General features: G+C 41.6%; 1 protein-coding gene and 1 pseudogene across 2 annotated transcripts; one reads left to right on the top strand and one right to left on the bottom strand.

The window, feature by feature from the left end:
- Nucleotides 1-979: 979 nt before the first annotated feature.
- LOC306793490 (small ribosomal subunit protein eS1-like) lies at nt 980-5,898 on the bottom strand (the record flags this gene model as incomplete). Its single annotated transcript, XM_079291134.1, has 5 exons — nt 980-1,163; nt 1,508-1,617; nt 2,221-2,429; nt 5,434-5,621; nt 5,823-5,898. 5 exons carry the CDS (start codon nt 5,896-5,898, stop codon nt 1,036-1,038), a joined length of 711 nt encoding a protein of 236 aa, XP_079147260.1. The 3' UTR covers nt 980-1,035.
- Nucleotides 5,897-13,476, top strand: LOC306793489 (SH3 domain-containing protein 19-like; annotated as a pseudogene). Its single transcript has 12 exons — nt 5,897-5,916; nt 6,017-6,737; nt 7,171-7,275; nt 7,398-7,510; nt 7,902-7,942; nt 8,045-8,258; nt 8,344-8,412; nt 8,547-8,690; nt 8,778-8,842; nt 9,495-9,624; nt 13,059-13,117; nt 13,218-13,476. The product of its transcript is annotated as an SH3 domain-containing protein 19-like (transcript).
- Nucleotides 13,477-17,840: the final 4,364 nt, after the last annotated feature.

Here is a 17,840-nt window from a genome sequence, read left to right as displayed (position 1 = left end):
ACTGAAAATCACTGACAAGTAATTCACTGCAGTAAAAGTACTAATACCACACTGATGAAACAATCCACAACCAGTAAGTCCTGCATTCACAACACCTGAGTCAAGTATGTTCACATCAGCAAGATGGAAGATTGACAGTGATTTGCCTTCTATTCTTTTGCAATCAAATAAAGAATCAAAATGAAGTTGACTGTCTTGGCTTTTCTGACTGAATATACACAGTATAAATACATATCTTTGGTGTTTTGGTGAATATAAAGTAGAAGTGCTGGTATCTTTTTAAATTGTGATTTAAACAACACTGAAGCTGATCAATAAAGCAAACAAAGTTACAAATATGTTAAAAATTGTATTTTAGGTGCTGGTTAATAAGGTGCCGATGGGCGAATAAACAATAATGACAAACAGGTGACAATCATCCCTACGTCTGTTCCCCACGTCTGTTTAGACCTCCACCTTTATCCAGGCCCATCCACTCACATTTCAGCCCTGCGTCAACACACACACACACAGCCTCCTCTCCCTGAAGCTCTTTGACCTCATCATCTCATCAGGATCTGGGCCTCATGTTTCGTGGTCATGAAAGTTATTCTGATCATGAAATCATCCTCATTCTACTTTGAGTTAAAACAAACAACCTGCAACCAGATGCGCTGGTGTTCGGGTTTAACGTTAACGAGTTACCGCGTGAACTGAACCGGAACACGGGGGGGCTGCATGTTTCATCACGTTAACAGTCGATAAAGTTCCGCATGCAGTGGACGTTAACTTAACCCAGCAAGTCTGAACGGTAACGGGATATAACGTAACTTAAACTGTAATGGAGGGAAATACTGTAGACATCTGAATGCTGATTGGCCAAGACTCGTCACATCAAAGACGTTCTATTGCGAAGATCACAACATCACATTTTCTCCTCGTCTCACTCCAATCTATGTCGTCTACTACCCCCTATAGTTCTATATGCACAAAAACTTGAGCCAGAAGGAGAACAGTAGAGTGTGTTGGTCATTTACATTTTGTATTAAAGGTGTTTTAGACTGTCTCCTGGATGGGAGGCTCATAGCCATCGGCCCTCTCCACCTTGGCTCCGGTGTCATCACCGGTTGGCTTTGCAGTGCTGGTGGCTCCGCCCTCACCGTGGAGCTCCATCAGTTTTCCCACTGCAACAGAACACAAACAGTTTTTAACGAAAGGTTAAGGAGGATACTGGCAAATTTAAGCAACTGGATGTTTGAAGTGAAAACTGCAATGATGCTGTAATGACATTTCATCCATCACGCCTCAAAGCCCATTCAGGATTTCACCTGGAAACCAGTGTGAGCAAACCTGCTTCATCCTTCCACACAACCAATGAAAACAGAATGGTTTTCTTGCATGGGAACACCAGGTGATCTCAATGGTTAGTCATCAGGCGATCATCTGGGACCAAAACTGTTAGTCATCATGCGTTCCCACTGATGGTGGAAAATAAAAACAGCCTGTGTTACAGCCGTGCATCACTTACACTCAAACTTGGGCTTTTTCAGCATCTTGACCTTGCGAACGAAGACGTCGTGTAGAGGGTAGATGGACTGGCAGGCCTTCTCAATGTCCTTACCAACGCTGTCAGGTATCCTGAACACACCAATCAACACATTAATGCAAAAACACTTTCAACACAAGTCTGCATAAACTGACATAGAACTACCCCTTTTTAGACGACCAATTGTTTTTCTCTCAATAGACAAAGCATTTTTATGTGTTTTTTCATACTGAATAACATATTTCCAAGACATTTATGCAACATATCTCTGGTAAACAAGATTTAAAGTGATGCTTTTGTGTGATTCTTTGTGGAAAAAACAGTTTTACAGCCAACTAATCTATTAGTTAACAAAATCATTCGTGCGTTCATCGACCAAGAATGTATTTGGTCAAAAACAGCCTTAAACTGGCATGTTTAACTGAACACAAGGAAAATTGCAAAAATGTCACCATCGCCAAAATGGGCAATTATCCATTCGTAACATTTAATCAACTAAAGCCACGACGCTCTGTAAATAACTAAATGTAATAGATGTTTGACATTTCTATGTCAATGCAATCAAGCCACTACTGACATTAGAGGCTCCTCTTGAAGCAAATAAGAATTACATTTTGGCAAAGCTTCAATTTCAAAGACTTGTAAGTGTTTTAAAATACTTTTAACAAATGGTCATTCAGCTGCACATGACTTACATCTTGTTGACAACTTCCTTCAGGTCATTGGTCTGAACCTCGCGGGTCATGATCTCCATCATCTTCTTGCGGATCTGACGGACCTGCTGGTGCTGGGCGTAAGACGTCTTTCTGATCTGGTTGGTGCGCTTATTTGTGAAACCCACGCAGAACAGATGCAGAAGGTAGCCGTCGGTTGTCTTCACATCCACATGGGCTTCAATCATAGTCTGAGCAGAAAGAACAAATGCATTCTGGTTAGACTCCATAGGGGGAAAAACTACACCACAGAAGTCTCAACATGCCACCTTTCAGTTTGTGATTATGCATTACTGTGTAGACCTCAGGGTGCTATGCTTCTTACCACATTCCCTTCTTTAAACAAGGTACATTGTCACAATATCTGCACCAGACTGTAGTTTTATTCACTTGGTGTTGGGTAACCACTTATCATTTCATGTTAGTTAAAGTTTTAGAAAGCGCAATTTAAAAAAAAGTTACTACAGGATGAATAATGTTCAACCACTTCTCCCAGTCTTTCATATTCATTCCATAAACTATTCTTTCAGGAATCACAAGTACCGTACTTTTCGGACAATAAGCCTCTACTTTTTACCCCACACTTTGAGGCGTCGTTATAGCCCGGTGTGATTTATATACAGATTTTTCTGTAGCTTTCCTCCGCCACAACAACCGCAACTTCCGGTTCCGGTCGAACACAACATTTACAGCTCCCGACACAGAACAGTTGCTACCAGCAACCCCTCTGCTACTGACAGGGTCGCTACAATATGGATGAAGTACCTTTGACCTACCTCTCACTAGGACTGCTAACAAAAAAGGTTGAACGGCAAGATGCTTTTAACAGTACATGTCCGACTCGCTAGCTTCTAAGCTAATTTTAACATTACCGCCAATGGGGAAATGCTAACCGCGATTAGCATTAGCAAATATATAATACATCTTTGTACATATTTTCATGCAGACATACTTGCATTACATACTAAGGTCTCTCAAGGCTACCAAACGAAAAGCAATGAGGCAATAACTGTTGTTGCTCATAGCTCTGAATAGCTGTTGTGCTAGCAGCAACTGGCCAAGCCAGTTAGCCGTAAATGCTATTCAGAGCTATGAGCAACGTAGACCCGCTGCATGAGAAGAGCAACTTTTTCTCAAGTCTGCCAGTGGATCCTAACAGCGTGGAGCAGTGTGAAAGAATCCACCATCACCAACGGGTTCCGAAAGGCTGGACTGCTGCGAGATGAGGAGGACAGCACAATGAGGACAGCGCAAGCTCAAGGGCGGATTTGCCTCGGGAGCAAAGTGACACTGAGGGTGCAGACGAAACACGGACTGCAAGCACGAACGAAGCAATTCTGAGGCGGTTTAATTCCGACACTGAAGAAGAGGACTTCAATGGTTTTAGTGCACAGGAGGACGAAGGCGATAGCGATCCTGCGTGTTTTTGTGTGCGTGTTTTTGAGTGAGAGAAATAAATCATCTTGGTTTGCAATATAACTCTGCTGTCCTGAGTCTGCATTTGGGTCCTTGAACACACTACATCATGAACGGTAGGTATGTCTGTATGAAGCATGAAAAGATATACGGTACAAATGTAACAGACTTGGAATGGCATTGAAGGAGACGACTCAGAGGGTAGTTTTCCAGCATTTATTCGCTGCAGAAGACAACATAAACCACATTAGTCTCTTCCTGGTCTCACTCTCTGTATACATCCGCTCCCTCATCAGTACGAAACACCACTGTGCGGGAAAGTCGGGACTAACAGCGACATCAAGTGGACAAAACAAACAACTACATGAGGTGGAATGATGAACAAAACCCGCGAAAATTATAACATTAAACAAAGGAAAATACATACCTGCAGAAGACAACATAAACCACATTAGTCTCTTCCTGGTCTCACTCTCTCTGTATACATCCGCTCCTAAACATGTAAGACAACAGAATTCACACAAAGGAATACCAAAGTATCTGCGTCGTTACGTTATGACAGGGCAGCCTGACGTAAAAGTACATGCCGCCAAATAGGCGAACTGAAACAGCCAGTAAACTTATATTTTCCAGTAAAAACGGCACGTAACAGCTTCATAAGGTCGTCGCCTTAGCAGTTACTAAATTACATAACGTAAACAGTTACATTCCCGAAGAAAACAACAAAACAGTGCAACGATATTATTCCACACAACTTACCCTCATCAGTACGAAACACCACTGTGAGGGAAAGTCGGGACTACGGGGGCTTCGGAGGTACAAAAGAGGCGAGACGCTGCTTCCGCAGGAAGCATTAACAAAATAAAATTTAAAATAAAAATAGCTCATAAAGATAGAATACACATACTCAACAGAATAATAAAGTACATTCTTAACTCTGTTACACAAAGGTGGATACAAAGATATATTATATTCTCTAATGCTAATCGCTAATGCTAATCGCGGGTAGCATTTGGGCGTATAGTCCGATGTGGCTTATATAAGTAAATATTCAGTTTTCTTCTCAACATTAGAGGGTGGGGCCTATATACCGGTGCGAATTATAGTCCGGAAAGTACGGTACATTTGATGCTTAACCAAATTGATTCACAATTTATTTAGGGGCCGGAAAGAACTAAATCGGCCTAACTGAACTGCTCTTCCATTTTTCATGGAGCCAACTATCCTCTTCAGGCTTTACTATTCACGGAACTTATGCAGAATATTGCTCTTCAGGAGACATCACACTTACCAAACAGTTATCTCACGACAGAAATCACAACTAAAGAGTCAGTTCTCAAATTTACATATTTCTGTTTCACCCACTGGCTCTAATATTCTAAGAATACTCATAATAAACCGTGGTATTGACTAAATCAGTGACTCACAAGCTTTTTCAGTAACAGTTCTAAACTGTTACTGAAGAAAATTGGCACCTAAGAGCTGACCAAGCACCTTAAAGGAGAAACCTAAACTACCATTTTGTGAAACATTCCCAGGCAGTCCAACTGACCCTCCAGTCAAAACCCAACTTCCATTGTACACTAGTCCTGCTCCTAGAACCAGCTTATGTTTTATTGTGGAAACGATCAACTTGTAAACAGGGTTAGATATTGAATCCCAAACTATTTCAGAATAGGTTAAATAAATGTTAATTTGTTACTGTTGCCAAACTCACAACAGCTACGGTGATATTTTCAGACGGCCTTGCCGTATTAAAATAAAAACCATGATCATTACCTGCCATTTCTTGACCATGGAGCACATCTTGTCCCGGGTCAGGTCCATGCCGTGGAAGTTGGTCAGGCAGTTCTTGCCCTGAACATCCTCGGTGATGAGCTTGAACTTGCGGAAGGCCACCTCGTCGTTCTGCAGGTCAGCGAGGCTCACCTCGAACACACGTCCCTTCAGACCATCAGAGGCGATTCCTAAGTGGTTGGGAATAAACAAACACGTTAGGAAAAAAAGTACATGTAGGAATGAAAATAATGACAGCATGGGGAATCAGTGGGGCCTTGGTGATGGGGAAAATCCAACACTTTGTGTACTATAAATAGCCTCAATCCTTATATGCTGACTGTTAATGCACGATCCCTACATATGGAGAATTTAACACGATGAAGACTTACTGGTTCCCTGAGTCCTGGTGACCAAGGTCTTGCCAATATTGCGGATGTTGAACATGGCTGGTGCCTGGTCTTTCATGACAACCCGACCAATCAGGTTCCACTCACACCTGCAGTAGATCTGTGACTGTACACTGGGACATTCCTCTCTCTGTCACTGCTGAAACTACTCCCTCTTCACCTGACTCAGAGCACAGGCGACGCCCCGTTCCACTTCCTCGTACGAAACCCCAAAAGCAGGCGGTCACAAACGAGGTCAAAGTTCAGACTTTGGTCAAGCTCAGTGAACATTGTGACAGCATTCAATCGGATCCAGAAGCGGTCTCCTCCAATAAGTATTTAAAGGAGTTATTGGAGGTCTTTAGTGCGGATAACGAGTGTGCGGAGAACAATCAGACGAGGCCTTACAAGGTGAGGATGCAGGTGGCGAAATGAGCACCAACCACAGTCAACGCAATATCCGGGCCAGGATCCAGGCCTTTGAGACCCAGGCTAGCACCGAGGATGGAAACGCGGTTGAAATGGCCAAACCACAACCCGCACCCAGGAAGGCGACCAACAAACCTTCAGTTGCTGCTAAACCTTCTGTCGCTCTTAAACTTGAGTTAAGCCACAGTGTAGATAATGACTATCAAAAGGTATCGATCACAAACGTCCCCCAAATCCCTTCAACCGCCCCAAGACCTGTGCCCCCGAGGAAACCTGCGGAACTACCTGTAAAAGAGGAACTGGAGATTTTACTCAATAAGAGATCACGTCCTTCTGTATTGACCAGAGACAACAGCATCCATGAAGAGGACACGCCACCAGTCCCTCCAGTGAAGCCTTTTAAGGAACCTCTGCAACCCAACCTTAATATAAACAACCACAACTCAACTGCTAGGGTCACAGAGAATGTGTATGTGGACAGTCCATCAAGTGAGCAGCAGTTTATTTTTATTACTTGTATATTGTGTAAGACAAAAGACAGCGGTCTGTAGCAATGCACTCTACGTAACATTTGCATTACAGATTCATCTATTGATTCATTTTTTTGATTAAGATCAAAGATCTTGTTTCAGATCAAGTATGTAGTGTGTTCTCTGACTTGGGTCCCCTTCAGCCTTAAATCAAAGGGCTCAGCCACATTTATTTGCTCACATTCCAGAGGCATTTAATACTTAGTATCTTAAATATTTAGATATTTACTCTGAACTAGTTCTTTTAACAACGAATCAATTCACAAAAATCGTCTCAATCACCGAATAGATGAAGTACTTCTGTGCTGGATCACAAATGACCGACTAAAACGGTGTTGTCCTTGTTTACATTGTGTAAAAACACAGCTACAGTCAAGTGTCTCCTTGTTCAGATCACGTCGCGGTCAAACCTGTAGACGGCAATGGAGGCTCTTCGCCCAGACCAAGTATGACACGGAGACCAACCACCATCAGGGTCCCCAGCAAAGCCGGTTCATGTGAGTCCCTCTGACACAGCAAACCTCATGTGATAACCGTCAAAATATACTGGAGTTAAAATACTTCTTTCTACACATCACTTCTGGAGCAGAACGTTGTGGTTTTTTTTTTCTTTCCTCAGTGTCGGATAACTTTGAGGACACCCCCCCTCCTCTCCCTGCTCAGAAGCCCATCGGCTCCCTAAACACCTCAGTGAATCGCAGACAAAGCCAGACGCCCACCCTCCCCCACCAGGTAAGATTTGCATCCCACTGAGAAATAATTAACCGATAAACTCTACAAACCCTCTGAACACCACAGAAGAGGTGATTTTCACGTATTTCAGCCTTCATTCAGAAATATTGTCTAATCACAGGGTTTTGTGCTATTAGTGTATATGTACTTATAAACTATGACGTGGAACATTTGGATCCCATAAAGTCTCTCTCAATCAGGTTTATCTAGTGTCAGCTGTGTAGCTTCCCTGTAGCCCATTGTAGTCCCTTGAACGTGTCGCCTGCTGTTGAGCTGAAGCTAGCTCTGGCTGAATGCCATGTGTTGTAGCCTGGTTTCTATGGTGCCCAGTGCTGTGGGCTGTGAGTGTGTTTTAGTGGCAATACAAAAGACCAATTGGATTCTTCTGCAGGAGTCTTTCCCGTCTGGGCCAGAGCCATCACTACCACCTCGGTGAGTGAGAGTGGAAAGAATTCAGTACAAATTTAAACGTCAGACGATGGTGCACTTTGTAGACATGCTACTCAACTTGATGATGGTGTTGCCCTTCAGCAGGCTGACTTCAAGGAGCAAAACCCTTCCTCCTCGCCCACCTCTAGCCAAAACAGGCCCAGGAAGACCTCCCGCACCCAGCCTTCAGGCCCTAGGTCGATCCCATTCAACACAATTGGAAGCTTCACCTAAACCCCAGACACAGAAGCCCCACAGGAAAGGACCTGTCTTACCTCCAAGGCCCAACCCCGGCCACCGTCTCTACAACAAATACACTGTGAGAAAGATCCCACTGCACGACTAATGCATGTTCCGAATGCCTCTTGATGAGCACCGGTTTCATTTTTGCTTTCATTAAACAGCTTCAACTTCCTCATGGGATTGCTTCCTTCGACTACAATGGGAGTGACACAGGAGAACTGTCATTTCAGGTGTCTGAACTACTTTCATTGGCTTACGTGTTGCCTGAACATAAAAGTGCACTACTAGCCTTCTAAAACCGCTCCAAGACATCCATATAGTTGATTCAGCAATAGTGAATAACCTTTGTTGTCCTTTTCAATAGAAAAATGAGGTGCTCCTGCTGCTAGATGAGATCGACCACAATATGTTTGAGTGCCAAGTTGGAGACACCAGAGGCAGAGTACAGAAGTCTCACATGATGGTCATAACTCCTGTTTCCTCTGTCTCACACATGCCCCCGCCACAGGTGATATTTATGAGTAAACCATTTATTTGACACTTGAGTCTATCTTGCCCAGAGGGCTCTGTTACATTAACCTCTCTCTCTCCATAGGATGCCGGTTCAGGTGGAGCTGGTCCTGAGCTTAAGGTGCAAGGCCATACATGACTTCAATCCAGGTGAAACCGCTGCAAATACTGACTGAGATAAGACAAGAACACTAACATGAGAAAATATATTGAAAGAATAGTTCGTTTTAACTTTCTTTTTAAAAGTTCTGCATTTCTGGAGCTAGACCCAGGAGGTGATTAGCATAAAGACTGGTAGCAGCAACAGCTAGCTAGCCTGGCTCTCTCCAATGGTAAAAAATACGTACACGGATTCACTAAATTGTGCGCTTTTAAGGAGTAGGAAGAATGTGTTTATTCAAAGACAAACAGAAACTTAAAAAGAAAGATTTATGATTTTTTTGCACTTAAGAGAGAGGGAGAGACGGCTAGCTGTTTCTCCCTGCTTCCCATCTTAATGCTAGGCTAAGCTAAGCTAAAATAAGCTAAAATAAGATAAGCAAGGCTAATCCCTAATTCCAGGTCCATAACGCACAGAAAGGAGATTCTCAAAAAAGCAAATAGCCCAAAATGTCATTATTATTTCAAACTATTATTGTGATGCATATTTTTTTAAAGTATAGATACTAGCTGTTGGAAGATAATCCAAACTAGCATATAACTAAAACTCATTTTTAACAATTATTTGTTGTTTTGCATTTGGCAGAACGTGTTCAGATTATGTTCTTGACGCCATGAACAGCTGTTTGTTCTGCACACACAGAGGGTCCAGGAGAGCTGGGTCTGAGAGCAGGAGATGTTGTGACCATGGTGGAGCAGGTGGACAGCGAGTGGTACAGAGGCACTTGTAGGGGATCTTCCGGTTTCTTTCCCACCAATTCACATGATTGACTGTTTACACCTGGATCCCCTGTCCGCTGTCACTCTTCCTCTACGATAATTCATCAGCCGCATTCATCCCCTACAAGCAACACCAGCTCCCCCTGGCGGCATGGAGGATCTCCAGCCTCTAACGTAACTTCCACTCCACGACCCATGAGCATTCCCGTGAGAATCACAGACTCGCGCTCACGCCCTAGTTATGGTCGGTTTCGAGGTGCTGCACGAGTGATCCGTCCTATTGCACATACCCCCAAAGCTTCCTGTGCTGATGACGACACAGTGTCTTCCCCCATCAAATTGTGTCTGATTAATGCACGCTCTATAACAAACAAGGCTCACATTTTAAATGACTTGTTCACAAGTCATAATTTGGCTTTTTTATTTCTGACCGAGACCTGGCAACAGAATATGGAATGCATCCATTTCAATGAACTCTGCCCTGTGGACTGTTCTTATGTTGGGACACCGCGTCTGACAGGCCGCGGTGGAGGCCTCGCCGTGGTCTGGAAGAATCAGTTTTCCTGCCACTTGGGGAGCACAGAATCCTATGCTACTTTTGAACTACAGCTGACTAAAGTGGGCCGGCTAAAGCCGTTTTACTGTTTTTTAATTTACCGACCTCCAGGTCCTGCAGGTCAGTTTTTATCAGAATTCACAGACTTTCTGACCTCTATTATCAAGCTAGACAAAGTGCTTCTGGTTGGTGATTTTAATCTGCATGTCAATGATACCACAGACTGTATAGCTACTGAGTTTCTCAATATTACTGAATCTTTTAATTTCACGCAACATGTTTCTGGCGCCACTCACAGGGGTGGTCACACCTTGGACCTTGTGTTTTCTCTGGGTCTTGATATTGATAATACCCGTAGTGAGGACCTATTGATCAGTGACCATAAATGTATTTTCTTTGATCTTTCTGTCAATGCTGACCCCTTGTGTCTGAAACAAACATTCCACTCACGCATTATTACTCAGAGTACAGCTGATCAGTTCTCGATGCACTTCTGCTGTGACTTATACACAAATCTCAATGATGTTGAACACTTGATACAGTCATTTAATGAACATTGCACCACTTTGCTGGATAAAGTGGCACCTCTTAAGGAAAGGACCAGGGCTGCCTATAACACTACTCCGTGGATGACAGAAGCTGTGTGCAGCGTGAGACAGAAGTGTCGCAGGACAGAGCGGCTCTGGAAAGCTACTGGGCTAGAAGTGCATCGTTTATATCTCAAAGACCTAAGAGTTTCTTTTAATACCACAGTAAAGGAAGCTAGAACTGCTTATTTTGCCAACCTAATCTCTTCTTCAAAGAAAAATCCCAAGATTCTGTTTGACACAATTAGAGGAATTGTTTCACCACCTGTCTCCACTGTACCATGCTATTCTGTTGACGATTGCAACAAATTCCTGATCTATTTTAATGATAAGGTAACAGGTATTAGGTCTGGCATTCGGCCTGGGATCTGTTCGGCTACTTGTAGCTTCTCGCAATCTCCTGCTGTTATGGGCTCTTTCCAGCCTATCAGCCTTCAAGACCTGATGGACTTAATTAACAAAACAAAGCCATCATCTTGCCCTCTGGATATAATTCCATCCTCTCTATTTAAGAACGTTCTGTTAACTATTGGCCCTGCAGTAACATCTATTGTCAATTCCTCATTGTCTACAGGAATTGTCCCTTCCTATTTCAAACATGCCACTATCCAGCCCATATTAAAGAAACCTAACTTAGATCCAGCTTTGCCCATGAACTACAGGCCCATATCAAAACTACCTTTCCTGTCCAAACTTTTAGAGAAAGTGGTGGCCAAACAACTTACTGCTGCACTGGAGAGGCACAACATGTACGACAAGTTCCAGTCTGGGTTTCGTAAGCAACACTCTACTGAAACCGCTCTCCTGAGGGTTTCAAATGACATTCTTATGTGTGCTGATGCAGGTGACTGCTCTGTGTTAGTTCTTCTGGACCTAAGTTCTGCATTTGACACTGTAGACCATGACATCCTGATTAAGAGGCTACGTGATTGGGTGGGCATAACTGGCATAGCGTTAGACTGGTTTACATCTTACCTCAGTGACAGAAGTTTCAATGTCTCTGTGGGTGCTTTTGTGTCTGTTACCTCTCCACTGTCTTGTGGTGTACCGCAGGGCTCGGTTCTGGGGCCTCTGTTATTTTCCCTTTATCTGTTACCTTTGGGACCGATCATAAAAAGCTATAATGTGTCCTATCACTTATATGCAGACGACATCCAACTTCATCTGTCATTCAAACCCAGCGAGGCATTCACATTAACTAGGCTCCTGGACTGTGTCAATGCCATCAGAGACTGGACGGCAGAAAACTGCCTGCAACTCAACGACTCTAAGACGGAGGTCCTAGTTATTGCTCCAGAGGAGTTTGTGCCCATGATCAGGCAGATTATTAGTCCTCTCTCCTCTGCTTCCCATTGCAACCTGCGCAATCTTGGGATTTTCTTTGATCGCTCCATGTCATTTGACCCTCATGTTAAGCAGCTGTCCAGGTCATGTTTCTTCCATCTAAGAAATATCAGTAAACTGAGATCTGTATTATCAACGCCTGAATTAGAAATGATCATACACACATTTATCTCCTCTCGCATTGACTACTGCAACTCACTTTTCACATCACTCAGTGTATCTGCTCTTAACCGTCTGCAGGTCATCCAAAATGCTGCCGCCAGATTACTCACCAGGACAAACCGACGGTCTCACATCACCCCCGTACTCCGATCTCTCCACTGGCTTCCTGTAGCATCTCGGATACACTTCAAAATTCTCACCATCACTTACAGAGCACTTCACGGTCAGGCTCCGGCTTATGTAGCTGATCTACTTCGCCCCTATTCACCCGCCCGCACTCTCAGGTCAAATGCTCTAGGTCTTCTGTCAGTCCCACGCACACGATTTAAGACCCGTGGTGACCGAGCCTTTGAGGCAGTGGCCCCGAGGCTCTGGAATGCTCTGCCTGCAACTCTGCGCCTCGCAGATACTGTGGATACTTTTAAAAGCCAGCTAAAAACCCACCTGTTTAGGCTGGCGTTTGTGTAAAAGTAAACCCATGTCCTAGACATGCTCTTAATATTTGTTTTACATTTTTATTTAATTTTTATTTTATTCTTTAACATTTTTTATTCACTCTGTGTATGTAATTTATTGACCCTAGGGTCACATTGTGTTTTTTATGCTTTTAAATGTCTGCTCTGTTAAGCACTTTGTGATAGTACTGTCTGTGAAAAGCGCTATATAAATAAAATTCATTCATTCATTCATTCATTCATTCATTCATTCATTCAATTATGTCAAAGTACTTGTAAGTTTCAACCATTGAAATCCATTCTTGCACTGCATCGGTCTTTGGTTAAATGTTTCGTATGATTTAGGATTTCCTAAATAAAAGAATTATCATTTCTCCAACTAGTCAAATTCCCCAAAACCGCTCCCTGAACAGAAAGCGAGGCCACCGTCTGCAACAGTCAGGTAAGGTTTTTTTTTACCTGATAAACTCTTTGCACTCGCCTTTACAAACCACCCTGATGAACTAACCCGACATCTGAAAATGTTGCGGCCTCCACTAAAGCGGTCCGAGATGCGTGGCGAGGTTCGACTTTGAGGGGGAGAACAGCGGTGAGCTGTCGTTCTCTGAGGGCGACGTGATCCAGCTGAAGGCGTTGGTTGGACAGGACTGGGCTCGGGGACAGATCGCCGCCTCGACGGGTATCTTCCCTCTTAACTTTGTAGAGGTCATTGAAGATCTGCCTCCAGCCCCAAGTCAGCAGAAGACACAGTCCATCAGGATAGCACTGCCCGGTAAGAGTACCTGGAAGGGCCGAGACTAAATTCATTCGCTCTTTTCACAATGTGCCGATTTGAACACCACAGAAGAGGTGATTTTCACGTATTTCAGCCTTCATTCAGAAATATTGTCTAATCACAGGGTTTTGTGCTATTAGTGTATATGTACTTATAAACTATGACGTGGAACATTTGGATCCCATAAAGTCTCTCTCAATCAGGTTTATCTAGTGTCAGCTGTGTAGCTTCCCTGTAGCCCATTGTAGTCCCTTGAACGTGTCGCCTGCTGTTGAGCTGAAGCTAGCTCTGGCTGAATGCCATGTGTTGTAGCCTGGTTTCTATGGTGCCCAGTGCTGTAGGCTGTGAGTGTGTTTTAGTGGCAATACAAAAGACCAATTGGATTCTTCTGCAGGAGTCTTTCCCGTCTGGGCCAGAGCCATCACTACCACCTCGGTGAGTGAGAGTGGAAAGAATTCAGTACAAATTTAAACGTCAGACGATGGTGCACTTTGTAGACATGCTACTCAACTTGATGAAAGTTAGTGCTTTTACTGTACCAGAGTATTTCTACACTGTCGTATTAGTACTTTTACTGTACCAGAGTATTTCTACACTGTCGTATTAGTACTTTTACTGTAACAGAGTATTTCTACACTGTCGTATTAGTGCTTTTACTGTAACAGAGTATTTCTACACTGTCGTATTAGTGCTTTTACTGTAACAGAGTACTTCTACACTGTCGTATTAGTGCTTTTACTGTAACAGAGTATTTCTACACTGTCGTATTAGTGCTTTTACTGTAACAGAGTATTTCTACACTGTCGTATTAGTGCTTTTACTGTAACAGAGTATTTCTACACTGTCGTATTAGTACTTTTACTGTACCAGAGTACTTCTACACTGTCGTATTAGTGCTTTTACTGTAACAGAGTATTTCTACACTGTCGTATTAGTGCTTTTACTGTAACAGAGTATTTCTACACTGTCGTATTAGTGCTTTTACTGTAACAGAGTACTTCTACACTGTGGTATTAGTACTTTTACTGTAACAGAGTACTTCTACACTGTCGTATTAGTGCTTTTACTGTAACAGAGTATTTCTACACTGTCGTATTAGTGCTTTTACTGTAACAGAGTATTTCTACACTGTCGTATTATTACTTTTACTGTAACAGAGTATTTCTACACTGTCGTATTAGTGCTTTTACTGTAACAGAGTACTTCTACACTGTCGTATTAGTACTTTTACTGTACCAGAGTACTTCTACACTGTCGTATTAGTACTTTTACTGTAACAGAGTATTTCTACACTGTCGTATTAGTACTTTTACTGTAACAGAGTACTTCTACACTGTCGTATTATTACTTTTACTGTACCAGAGTACTTCTACACTGTCGTATTAGTACTTTTACTGTAACAGAGTATTTCTACACTGTCGTATTAGTGTTTTTACTGTAACAGAGTATTTCTACACTGTCGTATGAGTACTTTTACTGTAACAGAGTATTTCTACACTGTCGTATTAGTGCTTTTACTGTAACAGAGTATTTCTACACTGTCGTATTAGTACTTTTACTGTAACAGAGTATTTCTACACTGTCGTATTAGTGCTTTTACTGTAACAGAGTATTTCTACACTGTCGTATTAGTGCTTTTACTGTAACAGAGTATTTCTACACTGTCGTATTAGTGCTTTTACTGTAACAGAGTACTTCTACACTGTCGTATTATTACTTTTACTGTACCAGAGTACTTCTACACTGTCGTATTAGTACTTTTACTGTAACAGAGTATTTCTACACTGTCGTAACAGTACTTTTACTGTAACAGAGTACTTCTACACTGTCGTATTAGTACTTTTACTGTACCAGAGTACTTCTACACTGTCGTATTAGTACTTTTACTGTACCAGAGTATTTCTACACTGTCGTATTAGTGCTTTTACTGTACCAGAGTATTTCTACACTGTCGTATGAGTACTTTTACTGTAACAGAGTATTTCTACACTGTCGTATGGGTACTTTTACTGTAACAGAGTATTTCTACACTGTCGTATTAGTGCTTTTACTGTAACAGAGTATTTCTACACTGTCGTATTAGTGCTTTTACTGTAACAGAGTACTTCTACACTGTGGTATTAGTACTTTTACTGTAACAGAGTACTTCTACACTGTCATATTAGTGCTTTTACTGTAACAGAGTATTTCTACACTGTCGTATTAGTACTTTTACTGTAACAGAGTACTTCTACACTGTCGTATTATTACTTTTACTGTACCAGAGTACTTCTACACTGTCGTATTAGTACATTTACTGTAACAGAGTACTTCTACACTGTCGTATTAGTACTTTTACTGTACCAGAGTACTTCTACACTGTCGTATTAGTACTTTTACTGTACCAGAGTACTTCTACACTGTCGTATTAGGACTTTTACTGTACCAGAGTACTTCTACACTGTCGTATTAGTACTTTTACTGTACCAGAGTACTTCTACACTGTCGTATTAGTACTTTTACTGTACCAGAGTATTTCTACACTGTCGTATTAGTGCTTTTACTGTAACAGAGTATTTCTACACTGTCGTATTATTACTTTTACTGTAACAGAGTATTTCTACACTGTCGTATTAGTGCTTTTACTGTAACAGAGTACTTCTACACTGTCGTATTAGTACTTTTACTGTACCAGAGTACTTCTACACTGTCGTATTAGTACTTTTACTGTAACAGAGTATTTCTACACTGTCGTATTAGTACTTTTACTGTAACAGAGTACTTCTACACTGTCGTATTATTACTTTTACTGTACCAGAGTACTTCTACACTGTCGTATTAGTACTTTTACTGTAACAGAGTATTTCTACACTGTCGTATTAGTGTTTTTACTGTAACAGAGTATTTCTACACTGTCGTATGAGTACTTTTACTGTAACAGAGTATTTCTACACTGTCGTATTAGTGCTTTTACTGTAACAGAGTATTTCTACACTGTCGTATTAGTACTTTTACTGTAACAGAGTATTTCTACACTGTCGTATTAGTGCTTTTACTGTAACAGAGTATTTCTACACTGTCGTATTAGTGCTTTTACTGTAACAGAGTATTTCTACACTGTCGTATTAGTGCTTTTACTGTAACAGAGTACTTCTACACTGTCGTATTATTACTTTTACTGTACCAGAGTACTTCTACACTGTCGTATTAGTACTTTTACTGTAACAGAGTATTTCTACACTGTCGTAACAGTACTTTTACTGTAACAGAGTACTTCTACACTGTCGTATTAGTACTTTTACTGTACCAGAGTACTTCTACACTGTCGTATTAGTACTTTTACTGTACCAGAGTATTTCTACACTGTCGTATTAGTGCTTTTACTGTACCAGAGTATTTCTACACTGTCGTATGAGTACTTTTACTGTAACAGAGTATTTCTACACTGTCGTATGGGTACTTTTACTGTAACAGAGTATTTCTACACTGTCGTATTAGTGCTTTTACTGTAACAGAGTATTTCTACACTGTCGTATTAGTGCTTTTACTGTAACAGAGTACTTCTACACTGTGGTATTAGTACTTTTACTGTAACAGAGTACTTCTACACTGTCATATTAGTGCTTTTACTGTAACAGAGTATTTCTACACTGTCGTATTAGTACTTTTACTGTAACAGAGTACTTCTACACTGTCGTATTATTACTTTTACTGTACCAGAGTACTTCTACACTGTCGTATTAGTACTTTTACTGTACCAGAGTACTTCTACACTGTCGTATTAGTACTTTTACTGTACCAGAGTACTTCTACACTGTCGTATTAGGACTTTTACTGTACCAGAGTACTTCTACACTGTCGTATTAGTACTTTTACTGTACCAGAGTACTTCTACACTGTCGTATTAGTACTTTTACTGTACCAGAGTATTTCTACACTGTCGTATTAGTACTTTTACTGTAACAGAGTATTTCTACACTGTCGTATTAGTACTTTTACTGTAACAGAGTATTTCTACACTGTCGTATTAGTACTTTTACTGTACCAGAGTATTTCTACACTGTCGTATTAGTACTTTTACTGTAACAGAGTATTTCTACACTGTCGTATTAGTGCTTTTACTGTAACAGAGTATTTCTACACTGTCGTATTAGTGCTTTTACTGTAACAGAGTATTTCTACACTGTCGTATTAGTGCTTTTACTGTAACAGAGTATTTCTACACTGTGGTATTAGTGCTTTTACTGTACCAGAGTACTTCTACACTGTCGTATTATTACTTTTACTGTAACAGAGTATTTCTACACTGTCGTATTAGTGCTTTTACTGTAACAGAGTACTTCTACACTGTCGTATTAGTACTTTTACTGTACCAGAGTACTTCTACACTGTCGTATTAGTACTTTTACTG

This window comes from Melanostigma gelatinosum (assembly GCF_949748355.1).
Source record: "Melanostigma gelatinosum genome assembly, chromosome: 19".
Taxonomy (NCBI): Eukaryota; Metazoa; Chordata; class Actinopteri; order Perciformes; family Zoarcidae; genus Melanostigma; species Melanostigma gelatinosum.
This window is presented reverse-complemented; position numbering and strand designations above follow the sequence as displayed.